This window comes from Numenius arquata, chromosome 11, assembly GCF_964106895.1.
Source record: "Numenius arquata chromosome 11, bNumArq3.hap1.1, whole genome shotgun sequence".
NCBI lineage: Eukaryota > Metazoa > Chordata > Aves > Charadriiformes > Scolopacidae > Numenius > Numenius arquata.
In genome coordinates, this window is record NC_133586.1 from 26476997 (window position 1) to 26496665 (window position 19669).

Here is a 19669-nt window from a genome sequence, read left to right on the forward strand (position 1 = left end):
TGTTCCAGGAAGTGCATCTGCTCTGTCTTGGGGACAGTAGGAGCCGTTCTCTGGCTCTGACTTCCACAGTGCAGTCTGAAACGATATTCTGGGTCTGATGGTGTCAGCGTGGTGATGTTACTGCACATATAGTGGCGTCCTATACATGAAAAGTGAGTTTTTTGTGTTTATACAGTATAAGACTGATTTTTCCTAGGACAGACCCTCCTCCTCTCAGCAGGCTCTGAGCAAGCAGGGTACTTAGCACACCCGTCTTGCTGCAGTAACCCCAGCGTTTGAGCAACTTGCTAAATAAGTAAAAGAACTAGGGTGATTAAAAAAATCCTGGCTGATGTATCATGTGGTTTTGTTGCAGGCACAGGCTTATCTTGGGGTGTTCTACATGAGGGGGCTGCAACCTGAGGAGAAGAGAGGGCTGAAGTACTTGCTGCTGGCAGCGAAGAACGGCGTAAGTACTGCCTTTGTAAGCCATGATTGTTCTCAGTTTGTTCAGATTATTCTCATTGCGGGTTACAGGTGGCAGATTTCAGGGCTTCTTGGAGAAGGGAGTGAGTGTCAGAATTTTATCGATGGAGCCTTGTGGAGATATTGAGCCTTGGCACGTCTTGGAGAGGAAACAGGCCCTGGGGCACAGACCCCACAAAACGTGAATGTAGAAACAGCCCTATTGGGTTGGAGTAGTTCTTCTAGCACTGGTGCTTATGTTCATCAAATGTAATTTTACAGGTTTACGTTACGGAGCATCTACACCCTCTTCAGTCAAACTCTTTCACTACTGTATCATTTTGAGAACTTTGTCGTGTCTGTCTTGAATCAGTTCTTCAAAATTGGCCCACTGTTTCTTGCCTTCTATAGAAGGGATGAGAAGTTGTTTCTGTTTCTTTGCAGGGGACCCTTAACGTACTTAAATACTTGAATCTCAGCCTTCCCCCGTTGTTTGAGTCCATTCTCACACATCGTGCTCTCTAGATCACCAACAATTTTCTTGCTTGCTATTGAACTTTCTCCAGGTGACCCAGGCTTATTTCTTTGAAGGGCAGTGCCACAATCTCACCATAGAACTGCTCCGTAACCCTCGCCAGCACTTAGAGCAGCACAAGTGTGACATCCCATGTCTTGCAGCCAGGTTTCTGCATCCCACAGCTCTGTTTCTTTACAGCGCTGTGACATTGTTCTCTCGTTTTCGGCTTGCGCCGCATTGTAATAGCTAGTTTTTTTTCTGAAGAACTTGTTCTTTTTAACTTCAGTCCCCACAGCTTTTGTGTAAAGGGAAATAATGAGTAGCTATTCCCTCTTCTTCTGGCTAATACTTCTGATTCTGTCGCCCTTTAGTGTGTCCTCTCTGAGTCATTTCTTTTGCAGGCTGCAGAGCACTACTTTAGTTTGTCTCTCCGTGTAGTTAAGCTGTTCCATTTTGCTTGTCTGTCTTCTCTCTATTTTTTTTGAATTCTTCTTTCACCATTTTAAGGTCAGAGAATCACAGAATGATCTGGAGTTGGAAGGGACCTCTGGAGATCATCCAGTCCAACCCCCTGCCAAAGCAGGGTCACCTAGAGCATGTTACACAGGAACGTGTCCGGGTGGGTTTTGAATGTCTCCAGAGATGGAGACTCCACCACCTCCCTGGGCAGCCTGTTCCAGGGCTCTGCCACCCTCACAGGAAAGAAGTTCCTCCTCATGTTTAGGTGGAACTTCTTATGTTCAAGTTTGTGCCCGTTTCCTCTTGTCCTGTCACTGGGCACCACTGAAAAAAGACTGGCCCCGTCCTCCTGACACCCACCCTTTAAGTATTTATAGGCGTTGATCAGATCCCCCCTCAGTCTTCTCTTCTCCAGACTAAAAAGACCCAAGTCCCTCAGCCTTTCCTCGAAAGAGAAACGCTCCAGGCCCCTCATCATCTTTGTAGCCCTTTGCCATACCCTCTCCAGCAGTTCCCTGTCCTCCTTCTCGAACTGGGGAGCCCAGAACTGGACCCAGTGCTCCAGATGGGGCCTTCTCAGGGCAGAATAGAGTGGGAGGATGACCTCCCTCAACCTGCTGGTCATGCTCTTCCTGATGCACCCCAGGATGCCATTGGCCTAAAAAGATGCTTGGTCTAAAACTGGATTCAGGATGGAGGTGTGCCGGGGATCCGACATAATGAGATCCTCTGCTCTGTTCTGTTTTCCCTTCCAATAATTCCTAATACTGTTTGCCCTTTCGCCTGCCTCTGAGCAGTGACTTGATGCTTTCGGGGGACTGTCACAGTGACTCACAAATTTCTTCCTATGGGCACAACTTTGCATATGTCAACGCTAAGTTTCCTCTGTGATTGTGTTGCCCACTCTTAGTCTTGTGAGATCTTCTGGAATTAATTCTTGCAAAACACTTGGAAACTTTGCCACTTCGGTTTTCACGCGCTTCTAAGAATGCCAACCCTGTCAGATCGCTGGCGGGACTGGACCTGACTATCCACAGCAGCTCAGACATCGTGACACAGTATTTAACTCCAAATCTGCTAAAGATCTCTCATAAGCTGCATCACTGACTCCTTTCTTCCAGCCTGATGTCAGATGCGTATGCTGCACAATATAACAATGAATTATCTCATTAAATAGATGGTTGTCATTTACTGAATGCCTATAAGCCCTTAACAACAGAAAATCTAGCAGGTAGCTGCAGGTCCCAGGGGTACCCCCCAGCAGATCAGTGTTTTGCATGTTTTAGCCATGACCGTTCTTAGACCCTGATCATCTTTCCCCATCTCTGCTTCCCACTGGATCATCCTTGGTGGCACATCCTTGTGCCGAGGCTCCCAGGGAGATAACCCCACATGTTATCCTGGGAGAAGGGCTCCACGAGTATCTTCTTTTCCCATTACCCTGGAGTATGTATCTGTGTTTAGTTGGTTAAAAGAATACTGGGTGAAGCAAGGATGGCACCATTTAGCTACGACTCCAAAAAAGGGAAAATGGGCACAAAACATCATGGGTTCAGTGTTTCTCTCTTAGGTTGTCTCAGGGAGCTCAGACAAGTGTTCTTCCAAATATGACGACGCTTCAGAGAACTGTTTTACTTTGGTTGCCACTTTTTATCCTCCCTTGTTTTACACATGCAACCATGGAATATAAAAGCCATATTAAAGAGTGTTGCTGGAGAACTGAGCCTGACCTTCAGATTTCAGAGTCCGTCCCAGTCACTTATGCCGTGCTACTTTGAGGATCTCTTCTCCTCGTGGTCTTGTCTTTGAGGTGTTCACCATACAAGAGATGGCTAGTGGAATGCATCATACTTATTTAACCGTGTCCCTTGTCACGTCTGAAGTGCCAATCCTGCCACATGTTTGTCTCATCGCTAAAGAAGTTTATTGCTGTCATAAACTGAGACTTGCAACATTTTGCAAAGCACCCACTCATTGAGTTCTTCGCTTTCCTCTACCAGCTGCATCCCAGACAGCAATGCTTGCAATATGTTCTTTTCACGTGGCTTTATTAAAACCTGCTACTTACTTCCTTTTTTTCTTTTTTCTCTTTATTTTCCTTTTTTTTTTTTTGCAAAGCCTTGTTTAGATTATATTTCTGGCAGTCATACTCTTCAAGTTATGTCGCTGGTCTTTTTGCTGGCAAGGGTCTGGGTGACCACTAGCCCCTGCTGACTTTTTGATGCCTTCAGGACTATTGTCTTCTTGCTTTCTTGCTGTGACACCCTTTGCCTCCTGTTGGATCTTAAAGATAAAGTGCATGGCCGACACATAAACGTATCCCGAGTTTGGATTTGGCTTCACAGACCCATCTGCAGTGACATCCTCTACTTTCTGGTTCATTCCCAGCAGTTACTTAGGTCTGAGTAGTTCAGATGCTTTTTCTCTAGCACTTAATTGACTGACTTCATTTCTGCTGCTTGAGATCTCTTCTGGAATACAGTTAGGAGGGACGAGCAAGATAGGGTTGCGCTGTTGTGTTGAAGGCCTGATGCTGCCAAGGGGAACCTTCAGATCTTTGGCAGCAAGTACCTCTCTGGCATTTGTTGTATTTTCACAAGAGCTGTGTGTAGTAGGGCATGTTCAGGGTTTGGGTGTGATCAGGATGTGGGTGCAGTCACCACTGCCCAAGTCCTCTTAGCGCTGACCCCTGAGACAATCAGGATGCTCTGCGGAGACAGTTCCTTTGTTCCCATGACACAGAGCTGGATGTCAAAGGGAAATCAGTGAATTTAATTGGAAAACGATAGGAAAGAGCGGAGTCAGAGAGAGCTGGTAAGAAATTCTGCTTCACTATGTGCTTGGAGAAAGGAATCAGTTACTGAAGATAGGGCCTGAGGGATAGAGGAGTAAACTTCAAAGAAGGTGACCAAAGATAGAGCAGTAAACTTTAAAGAAGGTGTTAAAGACTCTCTGTCCTCCTTTCATGTGCTGTCGTCACTTCTCCGTTGTGTGGGGCTGATTGCTGTGCTTTCTCCTGGGACTAGGATGCCCAAAGCAGGTACCATGTGGGCGTTTGCTATGAGAAGGGCCTTGGAGTGCAGCAGAACCTGGCAGAAGCGATGAAACACTACCGACAGGCAGCTGCTGCGGGGAATGGGAAGGCCCAGGAGAGACTGAGACTGTTAGAAGAGAAGGTGGAAGGTACCGCGGCAGCGGGGGAAGAGGGTGTGCGGGACTGTGTCGTGGAGTGACCCTGGAACAGCGGGCCCATATGGCCACGGGAAGGGTAGCACAGGGCCAAGGCAAAAAGGAGTCCTTTTTACTGAAGGGAAGGGAGCACTTTTACTTTTCAGTTCTTTCCACTTCTTACCCCAAGCTGAAGTCACTAGAGCAGTGACCATCCCCCTGTACTGGGCACTGGTGAGGCCCCATCTTGAGGGCTGTGCTCAGCTTTGGGCCCTTCACAACAGGAAAGACATTGAGGGGCTGGAGCGTGTCCAGAGAAGGGCAACAGAACTGGTGAGGGGTCTGGAGCACAAGTCTTGTGAGGAGCGGCTGAGGGAGCTGGGGGTGTTCAGCCTGGAGAAAAGGAGGCTGAGGGGAGACCTTCTCGCTCTCTACAACTCCCTGAAAGGAGGGTGTAGCCAGGGGGGGGTCTGTCTCTTCTCCCAAGGAACAGCGGATGGAGGAAACGGCCTCAAGTTGCTCGGGGGAGGTTTAGGATGGATATTAGGAAAAATTTCTTCAGAGAAAGGGTTATCAAGCATTGGAAGAGGCTGCCCGGGGCAGTGGTGGAGTCACCATCCCTGGAGGTATTTAAAAGCTGGGCAGGCGCGGTGCTGAGGGTCATGGGTTAGTGGTGGGTTTGTCAGTGTTGGGTTGATGGTTGGACTCGATGATCTGAAAGGTCCCTTCCAACACAGACAATTCTATGATTCTATGAAGTGGAGAAGCCGTTCACATAGTACAATGTGTCATTAATATCATGTTTTAATGTATTTTCAGATATGCAAACAAAGCATCCCTTCCCTTCCAGAATAAGAGCCTCTTCCTCTAGCCCCTGTTTCTGGGCTATTGACCGTGTGCCTGCGGGCCTCCACGCCACCCAGCCAGGACAATCTGCCCTCGCCCTGCCCCACTCCTGGAGCGCTGACGGACTCCACATGATGATGCTCGGCAGTGCTGGATGGAGCCATGCCCTGGGAAACAGGGCAAAGACGCTGGAACTGCAGTGCTTGGAGCCTTTTTAGGGCAGTCGGTAAGTGAAACGCACAGGCAGAAGGGAAGGCAGCCCTCCTTAGTCTGTGTGGAGCTGGAGACAGGCTGGCAGTGAGTGGAAAGAGAAAGCTTTCTGTTAATGAAACAGCAGCCATTTTTAAATACCGGGATTTTGAGAATAAACCATGTGATATCTCCTATGCTACCATGTTGTCTGGCCTTCTGACGTCCGATATGAGGATGTTTCCTATAGAATCATAGAATGGTTCAGGATGGAAGAGACCTTAGAGATCATCCAATTCCATTCCCCTGCCCTGGGCAGGGACATCTCCCACCAGACCACATTGCTCAAAGCCCTGTCCAGCCTGGCCTTGAACCCCTCCAGGGATGGGGCAGCCACAGCTTCTCTGGGCAACCTGGGCTAGGCTCTCACCACCCTCACAGCAAAGAATTTCTTCCCCAGATCTCATCTCAGTCTCCCCTCTTTCAGTGTCAAACCCTTTGCCCTTGTCCTATGGCTGCCCTCCCTGATCAAGAGTCCCTCCCCAGCTTTCCTGGAGCCCCTTGAGGGACTGGAAGGGGCTCTAATGTCTCCCTGGAGCCTTCTCTTCTCCAGGCTGAACCCCCCCCAACTCTCTCAGCCTGTCCTCACAGCAGAGGGGCTCCAGCCCTCGCAGCATCTCTGTGGCCTCCTCTGGACCATGTCCTTGCTGTGCTAAGGACTCCAGAGCTGGACTCAGTACTCCAGGTGGGGTCTCCCCAGAGCAGAGCAGATCAGAGGGGCAGATTTCCCCCCCTCGCCCTGCTGGCCACGCTGCTGGGGATGCAGCCCAGGGTGCAGGGGGCTTTCTGGGCTGCCAGCACACGTTGCCAGCTCACGATGAGCTTCTCATCCACCAACACCCCCAAGTCCTCCTCAGGGCTGCTCTCCATCCATTCTCCGCCCAGCCTGTTTGTACCTGGGATTGTGTGATTCAGGAGCAGGACCTTGCACTTGGCCTGGTTGAACTTCATGAGGTTCACACGGGCACCTCTGAAGCCTGTAATGCTCCTCCATTTCTGTATAGAGCTACATGTAGACTCTCACCATGTCACAGTGCTATGACTTGGGGCTGTAATTCCAGTAGCCCTTGCACATCTCACCCATGGTCTCCCAGTGAGGTTTACAAGCCACCATATGGTGATGTTGGCAGCTGACTCTGTGATGGGCCTGGCCTGCACCCTCTGAGGCAACTTGGTCTCACTTCAAGGCTAGTGGTTCCCACAGGGGCTCTGTTACCAGCACAATCTTGCCATTCTGGCATTTTAATCTGCTTTCAAAACTGTGCAAGCAAGAGAGTGAATTCTGATGATTTCTGTGGGATATGGCTTTTGGATCCACCTATACTGGGGAGACTAACAGCTGTCCTCAACCATCCTGCACTGCTGTCAGTGTCCTTTGTCCCCAGGTATTACTCCTTCAGCTCTGGCAGTGAGCTGCTCCCGTGGGTACACCCCTGTGAGTCGCAGTGAGCAAGGTTGCTTCAAAATTTATATTGAACATGTTTGCTAAGCACGTGAGCTCATTTTCACATCCATGAAGTGGATAAGGGATGCTCCCAGTGGGCAGCAACCACTCTCAGGCAGCTGGTACCATCATTTCTTCCACTGGGGCAGCTGAATCCGGAAAAAGACATTTGTCCACACCAGTTTATACTGGTTCAAGGGCATCTGTACAAACTTTCCAGCTTCCTGTAGCCACGGTGCTCATGTGCTTTGTGTAGATCAGGCTCTGAAAAACAAAGGCAATGGCCCCATCCTGAACTTGCTGCCGTCTCCATTCGGCAAGGGAGGGGCACAGCCAGAGCTCAACACCTCTGATTGTTCTTCTAGTCTGGTCTCTCTTTCTGCCGGGACCAGACTTTCTTAGACCATTTCCTTTATCAAGCAGGATACAATTAGCAGGAAATTCCTGGGGTGGATTTCCTATTCTGTGATAATCCACAGCGGGCTTACGCATCGGTCAGGACAGGACGGGGGTAAGGGTTGGGGGAGAATCAGGAAATTGAGCCGAGAGAGGAATTTGTCTCCTTTTTAGTCTTTAAATACATTATAATGTATTTTTGTGTAAAGGTTGTCCTTTGACAGGCACATCAAAGTAACTTTCCCAAGGAAGATGTGAGGTTGTGCTGCGTGTTTATCCCTCTGTGTGTGTTCCTGAGGCGCAGAGGAATCCCGTAGGGCTCCCTCTCCTCACGGGCGCAGATATGCCTCCCTCGTGGTTCGCACAGCTGCATCACAGTTAGAATTTGGCTCACTCTCATTGTTTTGGTGCAAGAGCCGGTTTTGTTTGTGAAACAAAACAGCAGGACATTTCTATGAGCAGCAGGGCAGTATAAGCTGGCTGGGGCAAACCCATCAGTGGAGTTTATTGCCAGCAATGGGATCATCTAAAGCACTTCAGAAACTCCAGATACAACAGTGGATATTTAGAATATTAAAGAGTCTGCCTGGGGAAATCTTACTCTGTTGCTTTTGCCACTTGGTCCCAAGAGCAACAGGAAAGGATAACTTTATAATTTACTCCACTTTAAATTATCCGTATGATTGTCTGCTGCTGTGGTTTGTGTGTGTACGCACTAAAAGCAGGGCCCTGGCACCTCTAGGTGCACGGGAAAGGAACGCAGGTAGGACACCCTTGAGACGCTCTGCTGGGTCGTGCTGCCTGTCCTTTCTCAACAGTAAAGATGAAAGTCAAAAATACCACCCAAAGACACCTGAAGTGACAGCAAATCAGCTTTGGAGTAACCCGTGTTGTGAACTGCAGTGTCTGTGGAGAAGTCAGCATGGTATTTTTAAGGTAAAGATGGAGGAGGAATGAAAGCAGTGTGTATGAAGCGCTGCTGGCCTTGCGCTGCGACGGAGGGGAGGCTGGTAGTCGCTTCTCAGCCACCTTTTGTAGTCACTCGGCAAGCAACTCGGTGATGGCTAACCCTCGCCCCATAGTGTGACTCTCGCCTATCCAGCCGCTTTTCCACCGTGCCCCAGGTTTGTTCTGGTGGTTCATATCGTAGTTGGAAGGCGCAAACGCTGGTACAGGAGAGAGTCCCGTGCGTACACGGCGTAGGCTACAGCCACTCCAGATGGTCACACCACCGTTGTCTTCCCATTGTCTGCGAGTGCAAATCCCCGTGGTTAACACCACCTGTCTGCTTCTTCCTTTGTTACTAATACCTGTATCTTAGTTTTCCTACACATTCTATTATCCTAAAACTGCCTTATGGCTCGTATATGTACAGACCAAAGTGAAAACCCGTGATGTGGTTGAAGCTTGTGACCGAATATTTCAAAACGTTTTCAAAACGTGAAAATATTTTTGCGCTGCCCTCTTCCCAGGTTACCTTTGGCAGACTCCAGCCATCTGTCATCTGCTTCTGGGCAAGGACCACGCTCCAAACTCCAGTGGCCTCCAAAGAGAGCATGGAGAAGGAAATTGTGGGCACCTCATGCAGCCAGAGCAGAAGTGCTGATTTTGGGGTGTTCTACAAAATGCCAAGTTCACAGGGGTAGAACCACAAAAGCTGAAAGGATCGGTGGGATTTGGGGTTGAACTAGATGATGTCCAGAGGTCCCTTCCAACACCATATCATTCTGGGAGAAAACGGGCAGACCTCCCTTTCCAAGTTGCCATTTCAGGCTCTCTGCAGATACATCTTTATGCCACCTGTAGTGCACTTTGTTCCAGAGATGGTAGCGTTAGAAAAAAAAACCAATTTTATTTAAATAAGAACTGAGATCCTGGAGCCCAACTCTGCAACATGTTGCAAAGTCCATGACTGCAGTATTTTATCACCCATGGTACACAGTCCATACTTGCGTGGATGTAGTTGACTCTGTTGTGCTTGTGGTTAATTTAACAACCCCCCCACCCCCCCAGTCAGCCTGTCCTGGGAGGGGAGGACCCCCCTGCTATTGTGAGTGTGATGGTACGGTGAAGGATGAGGGTAGAAGAGGAGGAAAGCTGGGGGGGCCGGAACAGGAAGGTAGAAGGGAACCAAACATGATGAAATCAGTCATGGAGAAATTTGATGGGGTGAAGGAAAGGAAGAAAAATGCCTGTGGTGATCAGTCTAGATGCGGATGATACAGTGACCCTGTTAAAGCACACGTGTGCACCCCAAATGCAGAAAGAAGCTCTGCCTGTCTCTTCTCTCCTTCTCACAGCTGCCGAGCTGCCTACAGAACAGGAGCCCCATCTTCCAGCCCCATGCTCTTCCCATGCGCTGACAGCTGCCGCAGAAGCCCTGAGCCTGTTTCGTTGTGGACTTGGACCTTCTGGGACAAAATAATTTCAAAGAGGGTGCTCATTTCTGAAAGGAAAGTGCTGGCCAGTCTCGTCCCAGCAGCATTTGAGTCAGACCCAGCACCTTTGCCGAAGGTTTCAAAGGTCCTTGGTGTCTCCTGCCTCGTGGTTTCCTCATCCTGAGGTGAACGCGGGGAGTCGGGGGAGAAGACATTGTCCTTGTAGCTGCTGGTGAGGGGTAAGGAGAGCCGAGCCACCCACGTTGGGTCAACAGCCGTCAGCCTCTTGAGGGCCAGCTCTGGAGGGAGCAAAAACAAGAGCTGTTGGTGAGATGTGGAGTAGGTGAGACCACGGGGGAGAAAAGAAAAAGAAAAAAAAGCAAGAGAGAAAGGAAAAAAATAAATTGAGAAATGAGGAGACTACAATCAGTCCTCTCAGAGTTGGTATCAGGAAAACAGGTCTAGAGAGAAGCTGCCACAGCAGCATTCAAACGAAGCAGCTTGAAAAAAACAAACTTGAACCTGTTTAAAACTATTGGGGTTTTTGTGTTGGTTTTTTTTCTCTTTTTAATATAATAACCCTTACGATCACTTTGCTTTCTCATTTGTTGCAGCCTGGAGTGGCACTTCTCTAAATCGTTATCAAAGCCAAAGAAAGTGAGGGTTTAGGAATGACTAAAGGGGAGACAACAACAACAGAAAGCTTTCAAGGGGGAAGTATCAGGCAGAAAGCAGGTCCCTTGTGGACTTCCCCTAAGGGTCATTCTTGGGTGGGAATTTGCAGGCATATTGAGCCCGAAAAGAAATGGGTTATTACAAAAGCAATAACAACAGAAAGCAGAATTAAATTCTGGATTATAAAACGCACAGCTGGATAGTTGAAGACTAGTAACAAAAAATTGAGCTATAAAGTAGTTGTTCATCAATTGGAAACAGATGAGGAGCAGTGGGAGCCTGGTGTGGGTGGCGGCTGCAGGCTCGTTAATGCACCAATAATGTGATTCTGCCCCAAAACGCACAAATGAAATCAGACGACGTGTTGGTCAAGGTGTTCCCTGTTGGCACAAAGACGTATCCGTGGTATTGTTACTCGGTCTGGTGAGACCCGATTAGGAGTATGACATCCAAATCGGATTATCCATCTGTAGGAAAGAGGTTCTGGAATGACAGAAGTGCAGAGGAAACGACTGAGATGAAAAGAGGAGCGAGTCCGGGCTTACAGCACAGACACCCCAAGAGGCAGGGGGTGCTTAGCCTAAGGAAGCAAACTCTTGCTGGGGATCTGACTGCAACTTGTCGTTATTTTGATGAGATAAGCACCGACAGAGGAAATCTTTATGCTTAAAATAGCGTTGGCAAAAGAAGAAGTGATTATAACTGGCCATGAATAGACATACACTGGAAATTAAAAGAAGGCCCCCGTAGCAGGGTGAGCCTGGAATAGCTTCCTCATCAGACGGCAGGAAAGGAAACGGGGGGTTCTTTGTTTTTTTTAAGGTAGAGCTTTGCAGTTGGTAAACAAGACTCCGTGATGCGGTGCACGGAGACGCTGCCGTCCGGCCCCGCATGGCTTCACTTCCACGGTGTCACCGAGAACCACCGGGAGCAGCAAAACACCAAAGACCACGATAGTCCCAATCAGATGGCAAGAGCTGGTGGTGTTATAATAATTGTGTGGCTCCGACTTATAAAGTGACCTCTCAAAGGAGGCTCCCCGTACGCCTGCATTTACGCAGAAGGTAACCTGCATTACTAATTCTGCGTTTCTCCAGAAGATAATCAATACCCTGCCGCAGCCTGCGACACGTGGTCCTCACCCAGTGGCTAGTCCATCACTGAGACAAGTCTCCTTCCTCAGCCGGTTAATTAATCGGTCCTTTTTCTCTGAAAAACAACTCTGTCCTGGGGTGGGATGTGGGGGGTGGGGGGAGGGCTGGGATTCAAACCTGCTCTGGTGGGAGGTGTCCCTGCCCATGGCAGGGGGGTTGCAACTCAATGATCTTTAAGGTCCCTTCCAACCCAAACCATTCTATGATTCTATGATAGGAGAGAAGGGCAGGTACATCCCTTGGATTTTGTTTCAGCTAAGCCCCCAAATTCTCTTGCGTTGCTTAACTTCCAGGATTTCTTTCTGCAGTCTCAGTATTTTCTTTCAGTCGCAGTGACTGTTCCTTAAGAGCTCTCCCAAGCACGCTGAAGCCCCACATTTTTGCTCTAAATCATCCCCAGTTCTCTCCTCCTTGGTCTGCGAGAAGCATTCCCTGAATATTTTAGTGCTTCGGCTCTGGAGCGGAGCACAGCAGCGAGGAGAGCTGAGACGCTGCAGAGGCTGTTGGTCCTGTGACCACGAAACCTTATAATTAGGTATGTTTAATTTGAGCAATAACTCTTTACTGCCTTATTTTTAATGGTATTTGGGGTTGGGGTTTGGGGTTGGTTTTTTTAATAATGAATAAAGTTTTATCTCTCATCTGCTGCTGGGAACGCTGTGTTTCGCTGGAGGGGGATAGGTGTTAATAGACGGTGCTGAGAGCAGCCTGTGGCTCGATGCTTGCAGCGTAAACAGCCCCGATTGTGGCTGGGACGGATTACCCTGCTGTTCCCCCCCCACTGCGAACAGCACAAAGACCCAGACGAGCCTCAGCCAGCTGTTACGATACTCCAGAGCCCGAGCAGCGCTTCCTTCCTTCCTCTCTCCCTCTCTCCGGATGCAAGTCCCCTTCTCTGTTTGTGTTTGGGAGAGGAGGAGGAGGAAGGAGCCCAGCAGCTCCGTCGTCTGGGCTCTGTTGCCTTTTCGGGAAGGTCTGGGCTCATGGTTAAGGTTGTTTTTCACCGCCGAGACAGGGCAGCCTCTTTTGTCCCAGCCAGCACTCCAGCCTGGGCAGGAAGCCATGCCGGCATGGCCTCAGCGTGCACCGCTGGGGTTTGCTGTGAAATTCCAGCTATTTGGTAAAAGGGCTTGAGGTTTCTCTTCTATCAAATCCAAGAAGCACAGGAGGTGGCACTTCATGGATATGCCTGGCCATAACACAGATTTTGTAGGATGCTGCCTGTCTGGATCTGGACAGATCTGCTGAGCAGCTCCACTGGTCCCTTTACTGGGACCAGTGCACGTCATGGGATGGAACTGGGTCGCCTCTTTGCTCTCTGCTCTTGGCTGCAGGACCTTTAGTTCTGAGGAAGCTCACAGCTCTTGTTTCACCCAGCCTTTCCTTCGTTTGCTCCTTACCAGAATAAAAGGGCAGGAAGGCAAACGGGGAGAAGCAGCGTGGTTCTCCGTCAAAGCAAGAGCAGAGAAAACGCCCAGCTCTGGAATTAAAACCACCACAGCAGCAAAGCTCAAGCCGTTCCTCTCGCTGTGGAGGAGCACGGAGGCTCCACAATGAAATCCCTGCCACAGGACGTGAGTCAGCCCAACTCTTTCAAATTGAAATGCCAGTAGAAGAGATTTTTTAGAACAAATCAATAAAAGGAACATGTAGAAAATGTCAGGCCCAGATGGTATTCACCCTGGAGTGCTAGAGGAACTCAGATATGAAATTGCTTGGTTTATTAACTGCTGTTCGTTAACTACTGCTTCAAGTGAATACGGTATCAGAGGAAGGGAAGGTAGGAATTGTAACGTGGGTTTTTAAGCACATGAAGGTGAATCCTTCACCAGTGCAGGCGGATTCACAGAAACCATTATGGGTGAGACTCGGCAGAGAGCCGAGTACCTGCCATTCGGACAAGAACTGACATTTACAAGATGGGGAATTGCATTTTGCAAATTTGTTGGCGTCTTTGGAAGAGGTGGGTGAAGAGTCCTGGTTGACAGAGGACACCCCAGCTTGCAGAAGAGCACCAGCCAGGCTGGCAGGGGACCTGAGCTGTCCCGGGATTAATGGCCAGCTTCTGTTAGGGACTAAAACATGTTAAAAGCTGGGAAGTGAGGGTAGGAATAAATAATTTCCCCCGCATAGGGAGGTCATTAATGGAGTCCCAGCAACAAATGACACGGAAAAGTGGATGGTGTTGGTGTTGGCTCCACTAAAACACCCAATGATATAAAAGCAGAAGGGGGTTGTTGAAGGACCTAACATTCTGCCATGAGCAAAAAGTGGCTGGTGGATTTTGGTGTCACCAACTGTTGGATAATTGTCACGGGGAACGACACATCATGTATTGGTGACTTTCCACCACAGAGAGGAGGGATTTGGGAGTCACCATGGATAGTTTGGTGACAGAGCTCAGCATGGAGCTTGGGCAGGACAAGAACGAAGGATAGACCAGAGGACCTCCTTATACCACGAGTGTAGATGTTTCCTAAACACTGCGCACAGTTCTGGTCACCACATCTCAATTAAGATTGAAAACTAAAATTAGTAACAAGATGGTCACAGGAGATGAGACCGGACTAGTTCAGCCTGGTAGGAAATAGGAGCCTGATGGGGCTCAAAGGGTGTATAACATCTTGAGGGGCTTGACAAGGACAACTCTTCACCTTTCTCACTCTGCATGGACTGGGAGACCATGAAACAAGGGGCTCAGGTCAGCATGGGATGCAGGTCATGTGGTGCATGGTTAAACTGGGCTTCACCCCTACCCAATGACAGAGGTCAACCGCCCACATCAGCTCAACAACAGCAGATACATCCATGGGAGGAAAGATCTACCAAGAGTGATCAAACATGAAAAAACCCCAATGTGAAGCTCATCAAGTCCCTTCGCTGTAAACTGCCTGCTGGTACCAACAGCGTAGGGTGGTCCATACATGCTGTCCCAAGATTGCCACTGTCAAAGCCACCTTGGGAAATGAGATGTCCCCTTGCTTGCTGCAGGCCAGCCAGTTTTATCTTCTGAGTGGGTTTTGTGTGTTATCTGAGGAGATCCCAATGCTGGACCTCCCCACCAGCCCCAGTGTGCTCCCAGTAGCGAGGCCACCTCACCTGCCTGTGGCTCCAGGAGGGTCTCCAGCTCCTCTCCCACCAGCTGCTGCACGGAGAGCTCAAAGCCGCTCTCGGAATCGCGGTCCTCCGCCTCGCTCTCCCCGTGCCCGCTGTCCTTCGTGCTCAGGCAGTCAGTGTCCAGCCCCGCAGCCCTGCCAGGAGGACAGAACTCGGGTCACGCTTCTACTCTCAGCACTACCCTGCCCCACCGATTACTTTGAAGGTAGTTGTCTCTTTCCCAGAGGTGGGATGTGGGCTTCTGCTCAGTTTTTATCCTTCTGCAGGGAGATCCTGAGCAAACAGGGAGCTGCTGGCTCTTCCCCTATGAATTCAGAGGAGCTGCCCTCGTGCAGGACCAGGCAAGAAGCCCAGCCCTGCCCCAGCAGCCCCAGAGCGACTCTCCCGCCCTCTCCATCCTCAGCAGATGGAGATGGTGATGAGAAAGGTGGACAAAGCTGTGTCTGCCTGTGGCCTGGTCAGATGGGGACGGGGGGACATGGCAAAGCAGTGATGAAGCCCTGGCATCCTCAGTAGTGTTCACCCAGAGACCCCACATGGAGTATTGCGTCCAGCTCAGGAGTCCTTAGCACAGGAGAGACATGGACCTGTTGGAGCGGGTCCAGAGGAGGCCACGGAGATGCTGTGAGGGCTGGAGCCCCTCTGCTGTGAGGACAGGCTGAGAGAGTTGGGGGTTCAGCCTGGAGAAGAGAAGGCTCCAGGGAGACCTTAGAGCCCCTTCCAGTCCCTAAAGGGGCTCCAAGGAAAGCTGGGGAGGGACTCTTGATCAGGGAGGGGAGCCATATGACAAAGGGGAACAGTTTTAAACTGGAAGAGGGGAGATTGAGATGGGATCTGGGGAAGAACTTCTTTGCTGTGAGGGTGGTGAGAGCCTGGCCCAGGTTGCCCAGAGAAGCTGTGGCTGCCCCATCCCTGGAGGGGTTCAAGCGCAGGTTGGAGGGGGCTTTGAGCAATGTGGTCTGGTGGGAGGTGTCCCTGCCCAGGGCAGTGGGTGGCACTGCATGGTCTTTAAGGTCCCTTCCAACCCAAACCATTCCGTGATTCCATGATTCTATGAATCTCAGGTCAGCAAAACCAGGGATGAGGTTTGTGCCTTTTGGTTTTTTTCTGCCCTGGTGTCTCCTGCCCTTGGAGGCTCATGGGGCTGAAGCAGAGGCAGCAGAGATGTGGAGGGACGTGGCGTGGGGAAGGGCTGGGAGCCAGCCTTACCTGCTGCCGTTCTTGGCTGTGTACTTGTTTCCCCTGTGGTTCGTTTTGGGCTGGAACTGGCCCTGGTGCAGCAGGGAGAGCAGCTGGGAGATTTGCTGTAAGGCAGGAAAAGCCTGTTGAGCCCCACCGGTGGCCACTCAAGCTGCTTCCTGCCAGGACGTCCCCTCCGAACCCACCCCCCCGTCCCCAGCCTTTTTATAGCGTTTCCTCCTCCTGCAGATGGTTCAGCATCTCCACGCAGAGGGGAAAACAAGCGGCCGGGCAGCCCACCTGGCCCCAGCGCTTCCCCTGCGCCGTCTCTGCCCACCCTCCCCTGGGGAAGCCAGTGGGGTTGTCCCCTCCTCCCCATGACAGCCATCCTCCACCCTCAGCTCCCAGGGTGTCCTGGTGGGTGTGGGGAGACCCTGATCATGGTGGGGTGTCCGTTTGTCCTACCCAGCCCCTACTGCTTCAGCACCTCTGCCCAGGGCTAGGAGGAGAGACCAAGCAAAGACCATCAGGTTGCACGTTCCCACCACCCCAGGGGATGCAAGAAAGGATTTGGGGGGGTCCACACCTCCAGCAAGAGCATCTCCTACCTGCACCGGAGGTGACTCCATTGCGAACTCCCCGGTGGGACTTTGCTCCGCCAATGCCACCAGTGAGAGCCGGACCAGGCTCCTGAGGATCTGCTGGTGGGGCTGGGGCTGCCCAGGTGCCCCAGCACCCACAGGCTGGTTGGGTGTCAATGGGGGCTCTCCCATGGGCCCCTGTGGTGGCTTCACCAAGCTCTTGCAGTGCGGTGGTGCATCCGGGGGGCTGGCGGCCTCTTTCGCCAGATTTTTTGGTCTGTGGGGCTGGCAGGGCCGGCGCTGCAGGATGGGCAGGGTGAAGGTCCCCTGCTGCTCATCCAAGTCCTTTTGGGTCCTCTGATTTCTCAGGGTCCTGTAGAGAGTGGGGGTGAGGTGGAGGGGAGGCTGTGGGGAGCCCCCTGGTGTGGGGGCAGCTGTGCCGGGCAGATCCTCCTGGTGGGGCTGGGGGGGCTCAGGCTCCCGGGGCCGGCCCCGGAGCAGCGGGACGAGGTGGATGTCTGTCTTCTGGATCTGCCTGTGGGGCTTCTTGAGCTGCTGCTGCCTGCGGGCGTCCTCTGCCTCCCGGCAGTTGTAGGCCATGCCGTCCTTCTTCTCCTTCTTACGCAAAGATAGGGTCAAAGCCAAAAGGAGAAGGCACCCGCCCAGGAGAGCGGCCAGGCAGATAACGACCACCACGGAGGGGCTCAGCCACCCGGGATCCTGGGCTGAGATTTTGGAGAACGCCCCGTGATGCCGGAAAACTAAGCGGACCCGGGCCATGGTGTGCAGGGGGGTGTCCCCCTTGTCGCTCACCCGCACCACCAGCTCCCGCTCGCTGCCAGCAAGGCTGCTGGCGTTGCTGGCATTGAGGAAGACCTGCCCCAAGAGAGGGTCCAGGGTGAAGAGCCTGACATCATCCCCACCCACCAGATCATACCGGAGAGCCCCGTTGACGCCGGAGTCCATGTCCCTGGCCACGATGGTGAAGAGGAAGGGAGCGCTGGCACACGACACAAGCGTTGCGTTGGTCACCGCTGCAGTCCCTTCGGTGCTCCCGTTCCCGGGCACCACCCAGAAGCACCCCGTCTCCACGTTGACCAGGACGGAGAGTGTGGCTGCGCCTCCCACCAGCACAGGTGTGGTGATGACGGGTGCGTTGTCGTTCTGGTCCAGCACAGCCAGCCTGATGGAGACGTTGGATGCCAGCTTGGGGTGACCACCGTCCTCTGCCGTCACCAGGAACTCCAGGCTTCTCACCTGCTCATAATCAAAAGCTTGGAGGGCAAAAACATCCCCAGTGGTGGGGTCGATAGAGACCAGACCCAAAGCAGAGGAGTCCGAGATGCTGTAGGTGATTTCCCCGTTGAAACCCAGGTCGGGGTCGGTGGCACAGACAGTGAGCAAGAAGACGGGTGCTTTGCTGTTCTCAGCAACAGCAGCCTCGTAGGTGGCCTTCTCGAAGGAGGGGGCATTGTCGTTGACGTCGCTGATGCAGATGGTGAGGTGCTTCAGCACCGCCAAGGAGAGGTCGCCCTGGTCCTGCACAACCAATGTCAGGTTGTACTCAGCCTGCAGCTCCCTGTCCAGCGTGGCGTTGGTCATCAGCACAAAGCTGTGGCTGTTGGTCCTTTTCAGCCTGAAGTGCTCGTACCCTTGACTGAGGGAGCAATGCACTTGCCCGTTGCTCCCCGAATCGGGATCGCTGGCCGTCACCAGGGCCACGAAACTGTCTTTGGGGAGAGCTTCGGAGAGGACAGGCACCCGTGCGGCCCAGGTGACGTGGACATCAGGAGCATTGTCATTGACATCCAGGACCTTGACCAGGATCTTGCAGTGTGCCGGGATGGGGTTGGCGCCCAGGTCCCGAGCTTGCACGTCCAGCTCGTAGCCCTGGGTCTCCTCGTAGTCCAGCGGGTGCTTCAGGATGATGCTGCCCGTGCGGGCGTCGATGCCGAAAGTGCTCAGCACCTCTGGGGGCGCGTGTTTGCTCAGGCTGTACTCAATCTCCCCGTTGGGACCCTGGTCGGGGTCGGTGGCCGTGACTGTCAAGAGGAGGGTCCCGGGCAGAGCATCCTCCCAGACCTCAACCGTCAAGGAGCTCTCTGCAAAGACGGGACTGTTATCATTGGAGTCAAGGACGATGACTTTAATTAAAGCGGTACCTGATTTTGGTGGCTCCCCATGATCAGTGGCAGTCAGCACGAGGTCGAAGGAGGAGTGCAGCTCCCGGTCCACTTCCTTAACCACGACGAGCTCTGCGTGCCTGGTCCCATCGGAGCTGGAGACGACCTCCAGAGCAAAGTGCTCGCTGGGGGAGAGGGCGTAGGAGCAGTGGGCATTGGGGCCGGCATCAGCATCCAGGGCTCGGTCCAGTGGGATCCGCGTCCGCAGGGATGCGCTCTCCGACATCTCCAGCTCCAGCTCGGGCGTGGGGAACCGCGGCGCGTTGTCATTGATGTCCAGCACTTGAACCTCCACGTGGATCAGAGCCAGGTTTCGGGCGGCCAGCACGTCGAACGAGACCCAGCAGGGATTGCTGTGCCGGCACAGCTGCTCCCTGTCCACCCGCCCGGCCGTGCTGAGCACCCCGTCCCTGCTCCCCACCTGCAGTGGGAACCTCCCGGGGGTCTCCATCAGCTGGAAGGCATCCGCCACTTCACTGCTCTCACCCCCCTCGAAGTGCTCGGCCAGCGTCCCTATCACCGTTCCCGGCGGCACTTCTTCGAACACCCGGTACTGCACCGTGAACGTGGCCACCTCCTGGGCATCGGCAGAGAGGAAGAGGTACCACCACAAGGCTGGGAGATGGAGAGCGGAGCGGCCCAGCAGCAGCATGCTGCTGGCCAAGCCCACCGCCCCGCTGGCCCGGCACGCTGCCCCGGGCTTGCCCGCCTGCCGCCGCATACCCGAACGGTCCTTAGGGCGATCGCAAGTCCTCAGCATCCTCTCCCATCCTCAAGTCCCATGGGCGCCAGCCACCGGTTGGAAAGATGAAGAAATAGTGAGGGAGTCTGGCTGTTGTCCCCCGCCCCGCCATCGCCGGGGGACAACGGGGAGAGCCA

General features: G+C 52.3%; 2 protein-coding genes across 5 annotated transcripts in view; one reads left to right on the top strand and one right to left on the bottom strand.

The window, feature by feature from the left end:
- Positions 1-10491, top strand: part of DELE1 (DAP3 binding cell death enhancer 1) — a 23101-nt gene extending 12610 nt beyond the window's left edge. For 2 of the 4 annotated variants that reach the window (XM_074155798.1, XM_074155800.1), the window contains 3 exons: positions 356-448; positions 4447-4603; positions 5408-5824. In XM_074155798.1, coding sequence (XP_074011899.1) covers positions 356-448; positions 4447-4603; positions 5408-5652 — 495 coding nt within the window. In that variant the 3' untranslated portion in view covers positions 5653-5824. Of the gene's footprint in view, positions 1-355; positions 449-4446; positions 4604-5407; positions 5825-9823 lie in introns of those variants that run through there. The other 2 variants (XM_074155799.1, XM_074155801.1) reach the window with 2 other exon arrangements.
- Positions 9352-19511, bottom strand: PCDH12 (protocadherin 12). Its single transcript, XM_074156101.1, has 4 exons — positions 16635-19511; positions 16057-16151; positions 14830-14981; positions 9352-10200 (listed from the first exon to the last, which is right to left on the bottom strand). The coding sequence occupies exons 1-4, from the start codon at positions 19509-19511 to the stop codon at positions 9836-9838; spliced, it is 3489 nt and encodes a 1162-aa protein (XP_074012202.1). The 3' UTR covers positions 9352-9835.
- Between the last annotated feature and the right edge of the window lie 158 nt (positions 19512-19669).

Coding starts and splice junctions, on each gene's coding strand:
- PCDH12 (XM_074156101.1), bottom strand. CDS start 19,511: ATGCGGCGGCAGGCGGGCAAGCCCGGGGCAGCGTGCCGGGCCAGCGGG. Junction 16,152..16,634: donor TGGAGTCACCTCCGGTGCAG/GTAGGAGATGCT, acceptor CCTGCCTTACAG/CAAATCTCCCAGCTGCTCTC. Junction 14,982..16,056: donor ACAGCCAAGAACGGCAGCAG/GTAAGGCTGGCT, acceptor TCCTCCTGGCAG/GGCTGCGGGGCTGGACACTG.